This window comes from Dothidotthia symphoricarpi (genome assembly GCF_010015815.1).
Source record: "Dothidotthia symphoricarpi CBS 119687 unplaced genomic scaffold P153scaffold_8, whole genome shotgun sequence".
NCBI lineage: Eukaryota > Fungi > Ascomycota > Dothideomycetes > Pleosporales > Dothidotthiaceae > Dothidotthia > Dothidotthia symphoricarpi.
The window spans coordinates 837,211-856,715 of record NW_022985015.1 but is presented as its reverse complement, the minus strand read 5'-3'; the positions used below and the strand labels follow the sequence as shown (position 1 = coordinate 856,715).

The window sequence follows — 19,505 nt, the reverse complement described above, 5'->3', positions numbered from 1 at the left end:
AAAACTTACGACTCAAGAAGAGGAAGACGTAGAAAAAAGAGAACACAAGAATTGAGGGTAGATGACGAAGTTGGTGAGGAGATATCGTTCTGTCCATCTTACCTTACTTGTTCTTCATCTGACAGCTGACTCTCCACCATTTCACTACTTCTCTCCCCTCCTTGATGCACTGGAGTTAGCCCAAGGCGTATGTTCAGAACAGCAAAAGGCACCACAGATCTCATCTCACCGCCCCCAAAACTTCCCAAGAGCCACATATTACACCAGACCGCCTATCCAATCCTTTCCCCCCCATCCTCACACCTCCTTCTCAGCCCACATAATAATCTTCCCTTGCCCCCTCCCCACAGCATCCAACCACGCCCTAAAAGCCCCAACATCCACCCTAAACCCCTCAATCAGCGGCACACCGCCCGCCTTCCGGAACCTCAATACCGTGCGCTTCAGCGTCTGCGCGCCATCCTGCGGCTTCAAGCTCGTCAAGTCGCTGATTGGTAGTTCGGAACTACTTGCACAGCGGAGAGCCTGTCGGAATTGACGCTGCGAGCCGCCTAGCAAGTCGCCCAGATTCTGCAGCGAGCTGAAGCGCTTGAGTGGGGGTTTAGAAGGAGCTGGTCGGGGGATGCGGGATGTGCCGGCTGGGAGGATGGTGTGTAGACACGTTGAGATGTTTGTCATGGCGGACATGTGCCAGGCGAGTATGACGTGTGGCGGCGTGTCTCCACCGGCTGCCTTGTGACCTTGGATGAGGATGTACGCCCATCTGCCTTCCCCTGTAGTTACGCGCTGGTGCACAGCCAAGTTCTTGGTATTTTTGTTACTTGGCTCTTCGCCACGCTTGAACTTTCTCTTTAGCGCTTCGACACGGGGGTCTTGCTTCCGCCGCTCTCCGTCCGTCTCAACTTTGTCTTGGTCCGAGAATGTGTCGACTTCGTTGTATGTGAGCTCCGCTACGTCACCGGGACCCAGGAAGCGGATCTCCTTGTGTGGCTCGACACTTGTATCGTAAAAGCTGACAGATATCAAGCGTCTCTGGAGCGGTACAGTAACAGGATATGGAAATACCGGATGGATAGAGAGAAGCTTTGGGTCGGGGAGTCGGTTGTGAAATCTCCACATGACTTGAGACCAGTTCAGGAGGATAGTCAGCAGCGCGTGGGTGTTTCCGGGAAACTTGAATTTCCAGAGTGCTTCGGCATCCACGGGGAGAACAGGTAAGCCTGAATTGTCTTCTGCACGGGCCTTGGTGAGTGGTGGTCCGAATGTCTTCTCCCCTGATGTAGAGGCGCCACGTTTTCGCACTGTTAGAAGTTTTGTTGGAGACGGCGCTTGGACGGTTATGTCCGGTACTGGTGTTGGTGGAAGCGGAAATAGGTTCATGAGAAAGTCATCGTGTGTGGTCTCAGATGCAGGGAAGAGGTCAGTTGGAACCCATTCTGCGTTCGTCTGAACAGAATCCCATGACTGCTCTCCCACGCGAGGCGAGGGGAACAAGACTGTAGGAGAGGTGACTGCACGCTGACTTAATTTATCATGAACATATCGGTTTGGCAGGCCGTAGTTGTATGAGCTGGCTGGAACTGGAGTATACGAGTCGAGCCGCAGTGGAAAAGAATCGGTGACACTTCTTTGAGAAGGCCGCGATCCAGGACCAATACCGACATGGATGCCGCCAAAGTGGAGAACTCGAGCAAAGGAATTGATCTGTGTAAAATTTGGCGCATTTTCGGGTGGCTCAAGAGCAAACGAGCCCACTGCATCTGTCGAGCTTCTCGAATGAGGTTGTTGGTCTTCGGCGAGAGTAGTACTAGATCTGGCATCAACATGACTAGAAGCGACGCCCTCAGTTTCAGTATCGCCGATGTTACAACTACTGCTAGAGCGGCCAAGGTGGTAGTAGAGAGGTTGATCTACAGACAACGCAGGTCCTTGATATGTGAAGTCCTGATCGTTATCCGTGACAGCCTGAAGATAGTCGTCCAGATAACCGTCGTCATCCAGAAACGTAGACCGTGTACCAACCACAGCGCTCAATCCCACCTCCGAAGCCCGTGGTGGATTGATCCTCAGAGCTTTCTTGACAGGACTCTCACCCTCTTCACTAATCTCCGCCAACTCGCCCATCCCCTTCAAACGCGCAACTCTCATAACTCTCTCCCGGCCATACTCACCCAACCCCTCCTCAAACTCCTCTTCCAGTCCCCTCGGTACCTCAGGCGGCCGAGCAAACGGCACCGGGTCCTGCAACCCCAGTATTTGCTGCAGTGTCCTGCTCGCGCCAATAGCGCGCCCGAGACCGCCCACAGCGCTGGTCACGCTGAAGCGTGGTGTCTGACTGTTGAGTTTCTCATGAATATCTGGAGGCGGAGCGTCGGAATCAGACATGGTTCCTGGTGAGAGGGCGGTGTTGGGAGACGTGACGTTTGGGGTTTCGCGGCGGTTGGGATAGGCGGTGGATAAGATTGGGTGCTAGTGGGAACCAGATTTTGACTTTGTCATTTATTTGGGATTGAGATTGCGGAGGCGGAGAGGTGGTTGGGTGTAAGTGCTGCTAGAATGTTTCGGCGCATTGTGCGAGGGCGCTCGCTGGAGTGAGCCATGGTGAAAGGGGTGCTGTTTGTGAGGAGTGGGGTGAAGGTGAAAGATTGTACCAGAAGATACTATGTAAAAATGCGCGACTGAATTTGCCAAAAACGATAGCTAAGATTTGCGCGTTTGTGAAGGTGTAGTGATAATGCAGCTATCGTGACGATGAATTGGTTTGTGATTTACTAAGATTAGGTGCCTGTGACATTGACAGAGAAAGGGCAGATAGGATTGACTGAAGTGAGCAATGAAAAAGTCCTTGCTACCTACTCATTTAAATCGTGTGTATGCATCCAGTTGCCTTCAGCGATTCTTGCAGCTCCCAATAGCTCCAGAAGTTTGATGGTTTCCATATCGAGGAGTCGCCACAACCTCAAAGGGCTATCAAAATCCACAGATTCGTCATTCGGCGTAAGACATTAAGGTCGCCGGTCTTGATATCCACCAATGATCATTACTAGACTCTCCAACTCCCGTCCACATTACTGATTACTCGGTAGTAGAGAAGACATAGTCCGCCTCCAGAACATAAGCCGGACTATCAGGCCCGAAGATGTTCTTCTTCTCGCGCTGCCACTCAGGCTGGTTGATAGCATCAATCCAGTCCTCAACCTCCATGACAATGCAACCATACTGCTCCACGACGCGGGGGCGACCGTCCAGACCTTGTGTAGACTTGATCGGCATTGAGCCTGTATTTGTTAGTTACTGAAAATATATCGTGCGAAGTTTGACATACCATTCTGGCCAATACAGCTGTAGATCTGGAAAGCCTCCTGATCAGAGTAGATATCGATCTTGATACCAGACCACTCGCTCGACAACGAAGCGACGGGTCCAGAGTTGCGCCAGTCGAACGGTCCGTTCTGGTCGCGGTTGACGAGATAACAGGTATCGTAGCCTGTGCAGTTCGTACCACAGTTACCGTGCAGCTCGGGAGCCGTAAGGTTGGCGCCGATTTGCTTAGGTGCAGACCAGAAGTCGTTTACCGAGTACTGCTGGTTGGGCAGAATAGTGCCGTCAGGGATGAGAATACCGTCAACGCCGATACGCTGGCCAGAGTATGGCAGATGGAGCGTGTGGTTGAGAGCTGTTGGCGTGTCTGGGTTCGCGAAGCCGTCCAGATTCCAGTAGACCTATTTCATCAATACCAATTCTCCTAAAATTTGTGCAGGCAATACATACATGCGAACTCAGCATGATAGGTGTCTTCTTTGTAGTTGCAAGAGCCACCATCTTCAAATGCCACGTGTTCGGCGACATTGTGTACGTGATGTAGCTGATAACCTCACCCGGGAAACCCTCCTTGCCGTCTGGATCGACGATCGAAAAGGTAATCGAGCTCTCGGTGTGCGACACGACTGTAAAGTTGCGATAATCCCAGCCGTCAGGCCCACCGTGTAGCGTGTCATTGTTGTTGTTCTCGTTTGGCAGTACATGGTACTCGGTGCCATCAATGACAAAGCTGCTGTTCTTGATGCGATTCGCATAGCGACCAGGTACACCTCCGAAATGGTTGTGTGCTATATCTTCTGTGTAGAAGGTCGCATTATCGAATCCCAGAACAATGTCGCGCTCAACTCCGTCTTTGCCCTTGACAAAGAGATTCGAGATGGACGCGCCGTAGGGAATGAACAGACCACGAATGCCATCGGACGAGATTTCGTACTTGCCATCCTTGTCAGGTCCAAGGGTGCTGTTGCCGTAGCTCTGCGAAAACGCAGTCGCTGCAAGCAGCGGAATGACCGATGATATCCACATTGTGCTTTGACGTTAGGAGGAAGCAGAGTTGAGGTGGGCAATTGGGCAAGTGGTGGCAAGACAAGAGTTATATAGCTGCGGGAAATGATAGAATAAGTACACTTGTAACACCCCTTCACCTGTTAGCGGAATCCTGTAGCCAGGGTTTCCCCCTCGTACAGTTCCACCTGTGCTTACTCCAAGGTAACTCCATCAATAGCGTAGCCTGGAAGAACTGTCCAGGGATACGATCAAGAGACGGAAATGACTGACGGGTCACAGCGTGGAGACTGTGCGCTCTTTCCCCGCAAGAGACGTGCTTAGCGTCGATCTCTCAGGAACACCAGCGTTTATGTTTGAGCGACCAGCGAGTCGCCCATCTTCCAATATTAGTCAATTGAATTCCGGAGATGTGGTTTGCATAACCGACATGCTCTTTCTACCTGCCTCACCCTCTACATACTATGTCGCGATGGCTGGGCAACTCCCTCGATACTCCCGCGGACGTCATACTTCTGCGGAGTAATTCGGTGTATTGGGCCGCGAAGGAAGACCTTGTTGTCCGGCCCTAGACAGCGCTATGACAGACAGAACCGGCTATCCAAAAGACGGGTTGGTAACGCAAATGGCAACAACTTAGACGCGGCTTGCAGGTTGTAGGACATTCCCCAGGATTAATTCTAAACTTGAGGCGCCTACAATATGTTGAAGATGTTTGTCAAGGTTGAATACTAAATTACTGAGCGTAAGACCAAACTTGGGGTATTTTATTATTTCAAGACGCAGTGGTCTGACAGCTTCTTTAGTGATGTTTTGCATGGTGTTGTGGGGCTCAGGCATCGGGCTTGACTCTGGGGTTTTGGAGAATCTGATCATCCCTGCCCGTGCGTGATGCGGGGAAGCTTGACCAACCTCTCGGTCATCTGAAAAAGCGGGAAGTGAGTAGCATTCTTTGTAGCTCCTACAAGCTGCAGGACTACACAGCTAAAATATATTTATGTGCACGCGAGACGCTTACTGCTTAAACTCTAGGCACAAGATTTCTATACTACATTTAGTTGCAGTTGTCAAGCTGTTGCATGATTCCGCTGCACCCTGGTTCCTGGTATTTCGATAGACCGAAAGCAACGTCCATGGCCTGCTAGACACGTGAAAAGGACGGTGTGCTGCATGCAGTGACCATTCCGAACATGATACAGCGTTATTGGTCAAAAATGGTCAGAAGTGAATGGAGGTCTTTTGATAATTCATCTACCGTCACTACAGCCAGGACTTTTCCTCTCACTTGTCGCCGAGAGCGCAGCTTCTCTTTCGACAGTCTGGTGTCATTCCCAATCCGACCTATCATAGAAATACATCCGTACTTTGTTCTCGTCTGTTGGGAAGATTGCTGCAAATGCTCGTTGTAAGTATAACACATCTCGGGAATGATATTCCACCGCCCCAGTACGCGAGATCAAACGACACCGTCAAATAGCAACCGTTTTTGACATGCCAGATACATGCGACATGTAAACCTCCACGTTGTCTCCAAGTACAAGTCAATCCACAGATGTCGACCCGTCATTAGTTCTGAGGAGTATGTCGAACCACAAATTCATGTCTTCAGTTTCTTCTTCTCTGGGCCTGGCCCATCAGGCAGGATCTCCTGTTGGCTCGTTGAGACCTTGAAGTGGCCGTCTTCGTAGATCTCATGGTTCTCAATTCCTGAGTCGACTCGTAAACTCGACTGCGCTGCACATGGCGCAAAGTCCATGCCATCTTCTGGCTCCACCGATTCAGATGGTATCGACGGAGATGCATAGTCGCACTGTCCAACCTGCGAGGATGCAAGCATTCTGTGTGGCACCTGTCCGTTTCCATAGATCTGTTTACTGATACCCAACCCAGAAACTGCAACTGGAGGCAGATGGTAGTGACTGTAGCGAAAGCTTGGATGCTCTTGCTCGCGATAGGGGAAGGCCCAAGTAGGGGTATGTTGCATATTACGCTCAGCAATGACGGCCTGAGCATCCAAATGAGAAACAACTGAATCGTGCCGGCTAAGTGGTTTTGGTGCATCAATTTTGGAAGCAACATTAGCAGCAGTCAGCAGTGCGTCGAAGTTGCCTCGGGAAGGAAGGCGATGGGAATGATAAATCTGTGCCTCGTCGAGAGAATACTGGGGTAGAGCACGTGGGTGGAGGGCCTGGGCAACCATCCCAGGAAGATCCTGGAGAGTAGAGAAGCCTGGGATGATCTGCTGATCATTCGTTTTCATGATGGCAATCGCGAGGGTCTTGGGTGAAGACGTTGCAGCATTGTTTGCTTCCCGCTTGAGTACAGGTTGAGCCGAGTTCTTCCTGGGCTCTCCAAATGACATTTGCTTCGTTGAATGTGACCTTGCTGATTCTTCCTTGCAACTAGGATGCGCATCCCAGCTAACATTCGGCTTCTTGTACTTTGCCCAACAACCAGTTTTGGTCGCGAGGTCATTGTTCTTCTTACCCCAATGATGTTGCTTGACTTTGGAGCGAGTGGAGAATCCCTTCCCGCAAAGGTTGTGTATAAAGCGACCTTGTCCCTGTGATTGACGCCTCGAGTTACCAACACTTGGTCGTGTATCACTTAAACGGCGGGTCGGAGACGGTTCACCTTGGACCGGAGAGTGAGAGCGTTCCTCGCACTCTACATCATCGTCCGCTTCAACTTGCGTCTTGGGTTTGACATGAGTGACAGATTCTTTGCGTGGTCGTTTTTTAGAAGGTGGTTGCATGTCAACAGCAGGTTGACCAATGGGTATCGCGATAGGAATTCCCAGCATAGAGGGGGCCGCATCCGGAAATTTCTGCACTGGTGACGACATATGAGGGCTACGGACCCCATATGAAGGCGCAGACAAGTGGAGGTTATCGCTAGTAAGGGATGGTGTGCATTCGGAAGGATGGATCGAACGGGCGGTTGTCCAATTGCTGTAGCCTGTCCTTTCCCTCTGATCATTTGAGTGTGGCTGCTGGTGCGTATCGTTGTCAAACGCGTCTTGTGGTAGGCTGTAGTTGACACTGTAGTTCGCGCTTGTGTAAGGAGGGAACCTTGCTGCTTGTTGCATGGCAGGTGAAGCGGAGTGATGTGAGTATTGAAATTGCTCGGACATGTGCACGATAGGCGAAGAGGGCCCAAATTGCGTCTGCGGATGCCAAATGTTTCCGTATGACGCATACTGGGGCTCCTGAGGTTCTTGGTTCTCGAAACCCGCATATGCGCCATAGCTATGCAGAGTTGCCGGGTTGATTGATTGGAAGGTTTGAGAACCCGGGTACCAGGCTGACGACATGGACGGCATGCGCACCTGAGGCTGGTGTGTAGGCTGCAAAAGCTGTGGGGATAGTGGTAGCTGTGGTTGACGTTGCGGAAAACACTGGTCGATATCGAAGTCTCCCGGGCCCCAATTCGCGTCTTTATGGAAGAGAACGTCCATTAGATTCTGCTTGAGATCTTCGTGATTTCTAAGTGTAAGAACGATGGCGGAATGAGCGTCCCGTTTGGTTATCCTACGAGCACTAAATGCCCCCAAGATGCCATGAATCGTGTTCGACTCGGAAGATTGCTCGCCAAATCGATCCTATCCAGGTCAGAAAGGTGAGGCAAATTGGTGGCTGGCGAGGAAGTTACGAGCTTACCTTCATATTCTCCATGAACTTGTGAGCCACCATATCCAAACTAGGGGACGGGTGGCAACAGTCCGCTTGCTTCTGGTAAGCATTGGCCAGTTCAGAGTGCTCCACGGCGTCTGGGTTTGCCTCTAAAGGTGCATCGTGCAGTGAGCTATGCATGGGTTAGCCGAAACCAGCGAACCAAAAAGCAAATATGAGTGGCGTACGGGGGCGGCTGCAGGGTGCGTGCGATATCCATGGTGGCGAGCTCAGTGGCGGCAGTCAACGTGGTACAAGACAAGGTTGTGAGATTTCGACAGCACGAATGTAGTCGGGCAGGTGCAAGCTTGTTTGGTTGTTTATACAGAGGGCTTGGCGAACAAGCTGCGTTCGTGAGAGGGAAAGAGCGCGAGCGGTGTAAAATCCTGATTTCTACCTGACTTGACCGCTCTTCATCTCGTGAATGCAGGAGAGCGGCGACCGTTCGTATGAAGTGCGGACCGGTGCAGATGGGAGTGCAAGCGGTTTGATGAGAAACATGGATTGTTGACGCACTTCAGTGCAGTGTCAAAGATCACCTGACAGCGAAACGTTGTCACGTCTGCTCTACTTCACCGTGAGGTGTTGGGTTGTACACTACGTGATACGTGTTCATGTAGTCAGTCGGCCGCGATAGATTGTTTGTCGACTGGATCCTGCATCGTAGACCACTTCAGCAATGCTCTTCCTGCACCGCCACCCGCTGTCCATAGCATCAAACAGCACAAAGTCAGCCCGTTGCCCGGGGGTCAGGATGAAAGAATTTGGCTCGCAGCCAATGGCGGCTTTCGCTCGAGATGAAACGGCTTCCTGCAGTGTGGCGTTAGTCAAAGGCTCCGAGTTGGTAGGATATGGGCAATGTTCACAAAGAGCAATTCGGCGTCTTTCTTTGTTCCTGCCTGATATCTAAGATGAAGGGTGTTAGTGTTGTCTCACGATCTATATGTACGAAGGTTTCATCTTACAGGCCGACTCCCAGACTGGCAATACTCAAAGGATCACAGTTTCCTTGCGGTGTGAACGCGTTGCCAACATTGTTGACAGCAATCGCGCCGTTGAGGTCGTATTCGTTGATCAGCTCCACAATCGGCAAAGTACCGCGCACGTTTTCAGTCGTTCTCATCATGAACAGGTCTGAGGTGGGCAAACCGACAAAGGATACAGGGAGCTCGCCAATGTCCTGTTTCAGTCGTAGCCACTCTTCTTTCCGAAACCGTGTCAAACGGGTGCAGTGGCCCAGTGTGATCTGCTTGCCTCCCTTCTCCAGCCACCTCTGTTCTTTGACTATTCTTAAGGCATCCCAGACTAGGGGTTGTTTTTCTTCTTCCAGGAAGTAGTCCAGGTGAAGATCTAGATGCTTCTGATGCTTCAAGGCCAACGCAGAGATCCACCGTATATTCTCTTTTGCTTTCGTGTCATTTTCCTCTACGTATGGCGTACTTCCAAGCACCTCGACATTCTCGTAAGACGCAGCAGTGGTCATCAGCTTCCTGACCTCAGCACCCTCGTCTTGACCGGAGAAGATCGGTAGCTGGGCGAAGGCACACACTTGCACGTAGCATCTGTCTTGGAACTCCTCTTTCAACCTCAGACCTGCTTGCAAACACTTCAGCTGGACCCCTCCGTCGACCTCCACAAACGCTCGCATAGCGGTAACTCCATGTTGGATACTCTCCTCAATGAGCTGCTTGCCTCTCCTGTGAAGATCGTCTTCCTCAAACCTCGACTTGGCGTTTCCCGTCAATTCCATCGCCTCTTTGAAATCACCGCTCTCTATCTGAAGGTCGCTGAATTTGGGGTCTTGGAGTAAGAAGCACTTATCGAGGTGGATGTGAGCATGGCAAAGGGAGGGCGCGATCAGCCGGTTAGCCCCGTCCATGGTGTCGTCACGCCTGCTTCCATTGCTGTCGTGTGTCTCTACTGCAGACACCCTCCCGTTTTCAATGGTGATGTCCCACAACGTCGACGACGGCTCGTTCGGGAGGCGCACACCAGTGATCTTGCTCAACATGCCTGCAGATTCCTGGTCCTGGTGGTGTCTCGAACGTGTTTCTCCCATCTCTTGTAGCTATCTGATTGTGATGTGATGTGACAGAAAGGAGAAGCATAGATTGTGATGACAGAAGAGATGCAGACGATGACGTTTAGATGGATCTGAAGAGATGCTAGACTGGATAGACGCGTACAAGGCGTGAATAGGCCAGACGTCTCGCGACGACTATCGACTCCTCAGAACAGTTGTCGACCATGGCTACCAGGGCGTGTGAGGTGTAGGTGTTCGCGGGGCTGCCCCGCCATGGACGAAAGGGGGCGAATCACTATCAGCTCTGTGCTCCCTGGACGCTTGAGGCTTGACGCGTGCTCCAAAAAGCACGTTCACTCTTTCCATCTCCTACGCGCCTTCCACCGTTGGAGACATTCACCATCGTCGCTGCCGTTGACGACGCCCCCGTTTGCCCACAATGCAGCCGAATTATCGGAATTACACCGGCAATTACCCGCAGCAGCAGCAGATGGCCACACCTGCGCGGCGAGGGCCCGGTACGTAGCTTCCACTGCGCACCTCGCAACTTCCCAACATGATCAGTAGGGCTGACCTGGAGCACGTGTTAGGCCCTATTGTACACCCTCAGCACGCAGCAGCCCAGCAGTACCCCAACGCCAACGCCAGTGCAAGCATGCAGGCCCAGCAGCGCGCCGAGGCCGACCGCCGGGAGAAGATGCGCCGCGTCGCAAAGAACCCTACGGACAAGAACATGCCCGAGGGCGTCGAGGACATGTGCATCGGCGACGGCGTGGCGCGGTACCGCGAGCTGCGCGACGTGGAGCGCACCCTGGACGCGACCATGATGCGCAAGAAGCTCGATGTCATGGACTCGAAGCACCACTCGCGCGCCTCGCGCCACGGCACCCTGCGCGTCTGGATCTCCAACACGGCCGAGAACCAGCCGTGGCAGAGCAGCGCCATGGATGCCGACGCCTTCGACTTTGACAGCGACACCAACGCCACGTATCGCGTGCGCCTGCAGGGCCGTTTGTTGGACGAGCCGGCTGATGAGGGTCTCGAGGCCGAAGATGACGACGACGACGACGATGAGGACCGTGACGCCGACGCCGACACCGACGAGGACTCCAAGCCGAAGCCCGCGCCCAAGCCCAAGCAGCTCTCGCACTACTTCACCGCCATCACCATCGACTTCGACCGCGCCAAGAGCCTGCAGCCCGACAACTTCACCCAGATCGAGTGGAAGCGGCCTGACAACCCGACCGCCAAGGAGAGCAACTTCAGCGAGCTCGAGTTTGAGCGCAAGGGCGACGAGAACATCAACATCACCGTCAACCTGCAGCGCTACCAGAACCCGGAGATCTTCCGCCTCAGCAAGCCCCTCGCCGAGCTGCTGGACACGGACGAGGAAGATCGCGCCGGCGTGCTCATGGGCATCTGGGAATATGCCCGCGCGCAGCACCTGCAGCAGGACGACGACGAGCGCAAGTTTGCCTGCGACGCCAAGCTCAAGGCCCTCTTCGGCGGCCAGGACTCGTTCTACTTCCCCAACCTACCCCAGCTCATCAAGCCGCACCTGAGCACGCTCCCGCCCATCCAGCTGCAGTACACGATCCGCGTCGACAAGGAGCACATCGCGCCGTCCCCTGAATCCGGCAAAAAGCCCTCCGAGCCCACCATCTACGACATCCAAGTCGCGCTCGAAGACCCCATGCAGCCGCTGTTCCAGGACATCCTCCGCCGCCCCGACAGCATCCAGACCCTGCAAGAGATCCAGAAGATCGACGAGCAGCTCGTGCTCCTCATGGGCGCCATCGGCCAGTCCAAAGCAAAACACGCCTTCTTCACAAGCATGGCAAAGGACCCCGTCACCTTCTACAAGCGCTGGCTGTCCTCCCAGAAGCGCGACCTCGAGGTCCTCCTCGGCGAAGCCACGCGTGGCGGCGGCGAAGACGTGTCGGGCGAGGAGTGGAGGCGTGGCGGCGCGGATGGCGTGTGGGGCAGTGATGTCGCGAAGGAGAGCGTCGCGTTATGGTTGGCTAGGCAGAATATTAAAGCCCATGCGTAGTATGCGTCTGCTGACTGAATGTTTTCTTTGCCCTGTTTTAGGTTGTTTTCTGCGGGCTTTTCGGCTCGTGGCACGGTGTATAGGCGTACTGAGACGTTTTGAGGAGTTGGGATAGTTGCGGGGTTTTGGTGGTGTGGATACCGCTTTGAGGCTGAGCGAAAAATGGAAGAATGCTGGAAGTAGTGTTAGATACCCCATGGGGAAATCATTGATCACGTCGACGTCGATGTCGACTCGACTTGGATTTGTATTCAGATGGATATACGTGTGGTGCTTGTGTATTGAGTCTGTGCACCTTCTTCTTGCATGTCATTCACGCAACTCCTCATTAATACACGATCTCGAAAGTGTATGCAATAACATAATATTCATCTCACCTCATCTCATCACCACCACACACCCCTTCTACCCAACAAACCCCCCTCCCATCCACCATCCAACTAACTCAGATCCAAAACCTCAATCTCGCTCTCCCTCCACCTCCGCCTCTCCTTCCCCTTCAACACCACCCTCCCCGCACCCGCACCCGCATCATCCCCCCCATCAACAAGACTACAATCAACATCGACATCCACAAAATCCCACGCACCCACCACGCTCTTCCGCAGGATAATCTGGCGCTTCTTCTTCTCGCGCGCCTTCCAAGCCGCGGGCGGCGACGTGCGACACGCGGGGTCGGAAGACGTATGGGCGCGGGGCGAGCGGCGGGGCGGTGGAGAGGCTTTTTGTACGGGGGGTGGTGGGGAGGTCGGGATTGTGGGTGAGGAGAGAAGACTGAGGTCTAGGGTGTCTATCTCGGGGGACGTGGGCTTCGAAGACGGTTGTGAGACGGCGCGGGGTAGGGTATGTGTTTCCGGTGATGTTGATTTTGTTGTGACGAGTTGGGGGGAGGTGAGGTCCAGGGTGTCGATTTCCGGGGATGCGGACTTGAGGCGCGGCGATGGGCGACGGGTTCGTGTCGTAGGCGGGATAGTTTTGGGGGCTTTTTTCTTTGCCGGGAGGGCCGATGTGGAGGATGTGGAAGAAAGCGATGTGTTTGAGGATATTGAGTTTAGTGGTGGTCGGGCTGGTGCGGCGCGACGCGATCGTGCAGGAGGTGCTCGCGTTGGAGACGAGAGCGTCAAGTCTAGGGTATCGATATCTCCTTGTGAGGGTCGCAGTTCGAGGGGTGCTGGGAATGGCGCTGCGTCTATCGTGGTCATTTCTCGTAATTTCGTGGGTGTTGAAGATGCTCGCCAGGCATCCAATGTGGTTTGTCTCGATCGGCTGGGTGAGGAAGTTATAGACGTGTCGCTCGTTGTCCTTGTTAATGGAGCATTCCTCCCGATGCGCATCCTCGCCTTCTTAGCTGGTAGCTGCGATGGTGAAGGTAGTACGGGCGAGTCCACTAGATCCAATGTCTCAACTGTGTCTAATGGCGGAGGAGTGTTTGGCCGCTCAAGGGGGGCGCTGGAATCGGTCGGAATTGTGCGTGAGCGTTGTATTGGAGCTCGTCTTCTTCTCTTTGTCACACTGGGAGGCAGCTCGTCGATCGGGGATAGTGACTTCTCGCGTGCTGGCAGAGGCGCTGGTCTCGTACTTTGAGACCGTACGGGTGATGATGATAGTAGTTCGATTACGTTATCATTTGTGCGTGGGACGGGTTGCGAGACTGCTGGAGGCGGATCTGAAAAGCATTCCTGCAGCTTCGCCAGGGCTCGGGAAGCATTAGCGCCAGATCTTGAGATGCCTGGCTTAGTGACTTTGGCAAAATTTGCAATAGGAGCTTGCGGCATGTCAGCTGGGGGTTTCGTACGTTTTGCGCCACCTTTTGCTTTGGCCGTGGTCTTGCTGGGCTCCTGCACTGTAGCTGCTTTCTTAGGCTTCAGTTTCGTTTGTCGCTCGGCCTCCCAGTCTTGAACCTTCAACGGTACACCAACTTTGACAAACGTTTCGAGAACCCATATTCTCGCAGGGGCATGAGGATCGAAATCTGAAGGGCCACGCTTCTTTGGCGCAGCCTCTGCATCACCATTCAACTCCAAATCATCAAGATCGGCTTCGCCTGTTTGCGAATCTGGTGGCGGGGTTGAGAGATTGTCGTCAGGATCTTCCTTCTCCAAGTCGATCTTCACAAGCTCGATGGGTTTGAAACTCACACGAAGCTCTGTGGTGCTGTCAGTAACTGCATGTTGTCGCTTCCCATGGATGCCTTTGACAAGTAATGCTTCGTCCTCCTGAACCGCCTGGAGATCGTGTGTTGGAAGCCGGTTGAGACGTTCAGCTCGCAACCGCAGAGAACGGACAAGGAGAGACGGCGCAAGACTGCGGATGAAGTGTTTTGCACCTTCAAGCTGGACCCAGTCAAATGCATCGTGAGTGAAGTCGCGTAAGCCTGGAAGGTCTAGCTCTTGATCCCAGTTGATGGCCCGTCGCAGCTTATCCAACCCGGCTTGGTTGGAGATGGCAGGGTGCGTGTAATATCCAAGAATATCCAATCGCGGAAAGTTATCGGGGATCTTCAGAGCGCCGTGCTTGCGCTTGAAGAGCTTGCTCTCGTTTGTCTTCAGCTCGTGTTGCAGACGCTCCCTCCATTGCGACATGGCTCTGGCGTCGTTTCTCGGTATTTTGCAGAGGTCCTCTCCAAACCCAGCCTTTGCAGCTTCGCACGCCGTCTTGGGGCCGCACCCCGGGATTCCCTCAGGCACATAATCTCCACCACTCATCAAAGCGACCAAGATCATGCCTTCGCGATCCAGCGCCGAGGGCCCAGCCTTGGTCTCGACGGCGTCATAGACGTTGACATGTGTTGGCGTGTTGCCACTCTTCTCAGGCGACCAGTTGCGTATCGTGACACCACTCCCAAACATGAGCGTGTCTACATCCTCGCTCAGTACGGCGTCGACTATTCCCTCGCGCTGCAGTAGCGCGCATTCCGCCTCTGCCTCTCCCGGCGCAAGATGGATCGGGTATCCGAACTGCTTGAGGAGCTGCTTGGCCAGGAATTCGGGGATCGAGGCGACGTTGGGTCCCGTGCGCTTGTTGCGTTTGAACGGCGGCTTGTTTGGCCCGTCAAAGACAAAGACGGGATGGATGGCGAGGGCGACCAGGCGCAGAAGGCGGTAGTAGAAGGTGCGCAGAGCAGGATTCGTGCCGCCTGGGTCTGTTAGTATCTAGTACGTCGCGCGTAGATGCCGAACATGCCTTTGCTTGCTTGAATCTGGAAGAGCCATATCGATGTGTCGATGGCAATGCGCAACGGCCGGCCCGTCTCTTCGAACTTGTCGACGGCGAGCTTGGAGAGAGCTACACGCCGCCCAGGACCGATTTCTTTGTAGATGCTGCGCGCGTCAGCATTCAATCGACCAGCCAAGGAGATGCACTGGTTTGCTCACCCATGAATACCCATCGCGACCCCCTGCTCGGAAAGAAAATGGCGATCAGATGTTGTGCATGACCGTCTGCTGCAGCCTTCGACGCGATTGTTGCCTAGGCGACGGCCAGATACGTGCCACCATCCACGCGACGAGTCAAGTGCATCATCAACACCACCGCATCGCTATCACCACCACGCTACCCACTCTTTCTGGTCGACGTCCCGAACCACCATGGCGCCCCGCGGAAGACTTACGTCCGCAAGCGAAAATGCATACGACTCCTCACCTGATCCGCTATCCATGTCCATGAACAGCAACAACAGACGCAAAACAACACGCACCCCCAAAGAGGCCCTCAGAAATAGCTCGCCGAACAAGCAAAACCTTCGACCCGACGCCTCTGAGACGAATCCTTCCTCGCCCTCCAAGTCCATGGTTCTGAACACGCCGAGAGTAGGCGCCTCTAGCCCATGGCGCATCAAGGTCACCGTCCAGGCCGAACCAGGCACCGACGAGGAGAATGCCGACTCGCCCAGTGTGAACCGATATACCCGAACTCAGACCATCACAGTGCCATTAAAGGACGCCGACTCGCCCTCCCCAGTCAAACGCACCCGCGGACGGCCTAGGAAGTCGGACATTGGGACCACCACAAAGCCGAAGCGTAGTGGAACGCCAGTCAGGAGGAAGACACAGTCCAAGACACGGGATCACAGCATTGGAGCCGCAGGATCGAGTGCAGCAGATGTTGACACAGACGCACCGCCTAAGAGGCCTAGAGGACGTCCCCGCAAGAGCGTGCAACCAGCAACTGAAGATGAGGATACGATAGTAGTTGAGATACCAGAGACTCAAAATAGCCGTTCCCTGGAGGCGAAATTTGCGCCCAAGCCTCTCATATCGAACCAAACTCGCGCACGCAAAGGCACGCCTCGTTCGAACAAGATAGCGCCGGTGGTGATTTCATCAGACGAAGACTCGGACGAAGACAGCGATGTGCTCACACCGACAAGTGGCGATGAAGAAGATGCAGGGGGCAAGGCCACAACACCGGATCCGTATGTCTCCAGAACGGCTCGCCAAGATTCGTCGATGCCCAGTGAGAAGTCATCGGTACAATCCAGTGCAGAGCCTGAAGCACGACCCAGCCTTGAGTACGAAGATGATGACGAGTATGCTCAACCTTTCGACGATGCCGATGACGATGACGACGATATCGGCGACGACAACGCTCCTGATGTTACCAACTTTGCTTTCGAAGAGGGAACGACCAGGATGCCCGACGACATGACAATCCTCGACAGCGAGAACTTTAGCATGATCTCCGTCGACTCCCTGCCCAGCAATGGAGGCCTGAGCAGCCCGCTAAAACCAGCCGAGCCTGAGAATATCGCGTCAATGCTGCAACACGAATATTTGAGACCTTCAACTCTTGGTAGTATCCGCCTAGAGTCGAAGATGGCTACCAACTCCTCGCCAGGACCCCCACGTTCGGTGCCTGCCTCCTCGATGACGGTGGACTCCTCGCGCTCAGCAACAGCTCCGCGTTACAAGACGCCCGTTGTTGACGCCGAGAACCCCTCAGAACCACCCGCTATTGAGCCTGCCCAGATAACTGCGCCAAAGATGGAAACTCCGAGGCTGGGTCGAGTCGTGACAGCTGGCGTAGCGCTCCAAGGCCTTGTCGATCCCGTTCATCTCACTCCTGAACCTTCACAAACAGCACAAAACGAAAAGCAAAGTGATAGATTGAATGACCTATTCCGTGGTTTCAGTACAGGTACGCGAAAGGACCTACGAGCAGGGCTTCGTCTTGGCGAGCAGCTCGCACAAAGCAAAACAAAGGAACAATCCTCGCCCGTTCCTTCCAAGCCCATCAAAGCGCAGCCTGAAGCAGCACCCAAAGAAAGCGTATTTAGAACTCAAAGAAAACAGCGTTCGCGCCTTCTTACACCAGAAGAACAGGATGAACTGGTCACGACAGAAACATCCCCACCTGCCGAAGAAACGAGCGTTCAGTATCCAACTTTAGCAGTTACGCAAGAAAACAACCAAATCCCGAGTCCTGCGGAGAGCGAGAAAGAGATGAACTGGGGAACCGACGCTGCTCCTGTCGGCACCTTGAGTGCGGAAGGCAAACGGTTCATGACTGTTAGGAACGAGCATGGGGAAATGCTTCGTGGGACCCAGATCGCAGTCACTGCTGATCATGACAAAAAGGAAGATAACTACGACGACATATGGCAAGAGGAGGCTAGTCGCTCATCCATCTCGCCTGAATCCGAAGAATCACCTGCGGAAAGGTCCCCACAACATCAGGATCTGTTCGCGGAAGAAGGCCGCATAGGTCCAGCTCGTGGAAAGGCTGGCAGGGCATGGAGACGCAAGAACGCAACCAGCCCGGTCGATCTTCTTACCCCTCCCGTTACAGAGTCTGCTGCGCCGGTCGCAACATCACTGGAAAAAAGTAAGACAGACGAGGTCGAGACTGTTACTACTCAAGACGATGAGTCTGATGATGAAAGCGCAAAGAGCGACGCAAGTGACGATACTGGCATGTTCTTCCAATCCAATCTGCCATCCGTGTTCAACAAAAGACGCTCTCACGATCTCAAACAAAGAAAGGCAGATAAGCTGGATCTCTCTCTACTCATGAACGAGAGTGCAAGTCTGCTTTCAGAATCCTCACCTCCAGTTGTTGCGAAGAAAACGCCTGCTGGCAGGAAGTCAAACCCGTTCCTCGACACTCCACCGCGCTTCCCGGCGTGCCCAACCTCACCAAAGAAGAGTAGTCCTTTGCGCCGAGAGCTTCGCGGCTCAGACATCTCTTCGGACACTTCCCGACATGAGGACAACGAATCTTCACTGCCTCTTGTACAGAGCTCACCATTCCGTGTCCGCGTAGACGACGACAGTCTCGTTTCCGTGACTTCAGACCAACGCCAACTTCGCGACGAGATGGAAGGTGTGGCTGTGTCTAGCATCCGACGCGTCCGCAACGAGGCTGACGGTTACCTCGAAGCCTACGAGACGCAAGACCGCAGCTTAGACGAGATCGAAGAAGTCACCGAGGCGAGCAAGACCGGGCTGCAGGATACGAGCGTCATGCCTTCGAGCCCACCGCAGGCCAGGCAGAATCTAGAGCAACGCATGCGCTCAATCGCTGCTATGCGTGAAACCGCCCAGCGCGCCATGCAATCCACATCGTCGAAGACAACGCAGCCAAAACAGCAGCAGCCAGACAGCGAAATGACAGACGCAAGCGACGACCAAGCAACCTCTACAAGCTCCACCCAGCACACGCCCCCGACCTCAGAATCCCACCCCGAAGACACCCAACCAGGCCCAATAAGCCGCATGACAAGCACCCTCTGGACCGCCGTCGCCCGCCCCGAACCCGCGCCCCAACACCCTATCCTCAGCAAACTGACGCCCTTGCCTAAACTCGAACCCTGGACAAAAACACACTACAAAGCCCTAGACACCCTATACACAACGCACCTCAAGCACCCCGCCCTCTTCTCCCCTTCTCCCTCTACATCTACATCCCGCACATCACCCCTCGCCCAAACAAACGCGCGTCTCCTCGCACACTTCCTCGCCACAACCAACCACCCCTACGTCGGCGCCACGTTCTCCGCATGGGGCTACAGCATGCAAATGACGCAGGAACTGGTCGTGCTGGCGGCGGTGTTTATGCAGTTGCTTTCGCTGGAGAGTGTTGATGAGTATGAGAGGGTGGTGGGGAAGAGGATTCAGCGCGGGGATTGTGCGCCGGGGGTTAGTGGGACGCGGATTTTGGGGGAGGAGGTTGTTAGGCGGTTGGCGACGGTGGTTATGGGGGAGAGTGTTAGGAGGGATGAGAAGGCTGGGAGGAGGATTGAGAGGAGGGAGGGACTTACGGTTGTGTGGCCTTAGCTTTTTATTTTGGCGTTGGGGGGATGGGGATGATGTTTGTTTGGAGTTTGGACTGGCTGGATGAATGGATGGATGGATGGATGCTATATACCTCTTTGTCGCGGATTTTCAATCTCATCATTCCTGTTCGTTTATCCACAGATTCCCTCTATTCAACACAT

At 54.0% G+C, this 19,505-nt stretch overlaps 7 protein-coding genes across 7 annotated transcripts; 2 read left to right on the top strand and 5 right to left on the bottom strand.

Moving 5' to 3' along the window:
• Nucleotides 1–297: 297 nt before the first annotated feature.
• P153DRAFT_338279 (uncharacterized protein) lies at nucleotides 298–2,519 on the bottom strand (the record flags this gene model as incomplete). The annotated part of the gene is made up of 3 exons (XM_033665780.1): nucleotides 1,989–2,519; nucleotides 904–1,328; nucleotides 298–825 (listed from the first exon to the last, which is right to left on the bottom strand). Exons 1-3 carry the CDS (start codon nucleotides 2,383–2,385, stop codon nucleotides 298–300), a joined length of 1,350 nt encoding a protein of 449 aa, XP_033524844.1. The 5' UTR covers nucleotides 2,386–2,519.
• Nucleotides 2,520–3,075: 556 nt separating this feature from the next.
• On the bottom strand, nucleotides 3,076–4,347 carry P153DRAFT_338276 (galactose mutarotase-like protein; the record flags this gene model as incomplete). The annotated part of the gene is made up of 3 exons (XM_033665779.1): nucleotides 3,076–3,278; nucleotides 3,326–3,722; nucleotides 3,772–4,347. The coding sequence occupies 3 exons, from the start codon at nucleotides 4,345–4,347 to the stop codon at nucleotides 3,076–3,078; spliced, it is 1,176 nt and encodes a 391-aa protein (XP_033524843.1).
• A 1,576-nt stretch (nucleotides 4,348–5,923) lies between these two features.
• On the bottom strand, nucleotides 5,924–8,217 carry P153DRAFT_384724 (uncharacterized protein; the record flags this gene model as incomplete). The annotated part of the gene is made up of 3 exons (XM_033670372.1): nucleotides 5,924–7,927; nucleotides 7,986–8,130; nucleotides 8,186–8,217. The coding sequence occupies 3 exons, from the start codon at nucleotides 8,215–8,217 to the stop codon at nucleotides 5,924–5,926; spliced, it is 2,181 nt and encodes a 726-aa protein (XP_033524842.1).
• Nucleotides 8,218–8,609: 392 nt separating this feature from the next.
• Nucleotides 8,610–10,056, bottom strand: P153DRAFT_384723 (cytosine deaminase protein-like protein; the record flags this gene model as incomplete). Its single annotated transcript, XM_033670371.1, has 3 exons — nucleotides 8,610–8,807; nucleotides 8,864–8,903; nucleotides 8,963–10,056. 3 exons carry the CDS (start codon nucleotides 10,054–10,056, stop codon nucleotides 8,610–8,612), a joined length of 1,332 nt encoding a protein of 443 aa, XP_033524841.1.
• A 266-nt stretch (nucleotides 10,057–10,322) lies between these two features.
• On the top strand, nucleotides 10,323–12,290 carry P153DRAFT_218112 (uncharacterized protein). Its single transcript, XM_033662602.1, has 2 exons — nucleotides 10,323–10,538; nucleotides 10,611–12,290. Exons 1-2 carry the CDS (start codon nucleotides 10,460–10,462, stop codon nucleotides 12,068–12,070), a joined length of 1,539 nt encoding a protein of 512 aa, XP_033524840.1. The 5' UTR covers nucleotides 10,323–10,459; the 3' UTR covers nucleotides 12,071–12,290.
• A 220-nt stretch (nucleotides 12,291–12,510) lies between these two features.
• P153DRAFT_338270 (flap structure-specific endonuclease-like protein) lies at nucleotides 12,511–15,483 on the bottom strand (the record flags this gene model as incomplete). Its single annotated transcript, XM_033665778.1, has 3 exons — nucleotides 15,445–15,483; nucleotides 15,254–15,390; nucleotides 12,511–15,206 (listed from the first exon to the last, which is right to left on the bottom strand). The coding sequence occupies exons 1-3, from the start codon at nucleotides 15,456–15,458 to the stop codon at nucleotides 12,511–12,513; spliced, it is 2,847 nt and encodes a 948-aa protein (XP_033524839.1). The 5' UTR covers nucleotides 15,459–15,483.
• P153DRAFT_366037 (uncharacterized protein) lies at nucleotides 15,466–19,485 on the top strand. The gene has a single exon (XM_033667957.1). It carries the CDS (start codon nucleotides 15,658–15,660, stop codon nucleotides 19,342–19,344), a length of 3,687 nt encoding a protein of 1,228 aa, XP_033524838.1. The 5' UTR covers nucleotides 15,466–15,657; the 3' UTR covers nucleotides 19,345–19,485.
• The last annotated feature ends 20 nt before the right edge of the window (nucleotides 19,486–19,505 follow it).

What these genes read in the sequence shown, in the direction of transcription:
- P153DRAFT_218112 (XM_033662602.1), top strand. Translation starts at nt 10,460, where the DNA reads ATGCAGCCGAATTATCGGAATTACACCGGCAATTACCCGCAGCAGCAG. An exon ending in ACCTGCGCGGCGAGGGCCCG is followed by an intron (nt 10,539 to 10,610) that starts GTACGTAGCTTC and finishes AGCACGTGTTAG; the next exon opens with GCCCTATTGTACACCCTCAG.
- P153DRAFT_366037 (XM_033667957.1), top strand. Translation starts at nt 15,658, where the DNA reads ATGGCGCCCCGCGGAAGACTTACGTCCGCAAGCGAAAATGCATACGAC.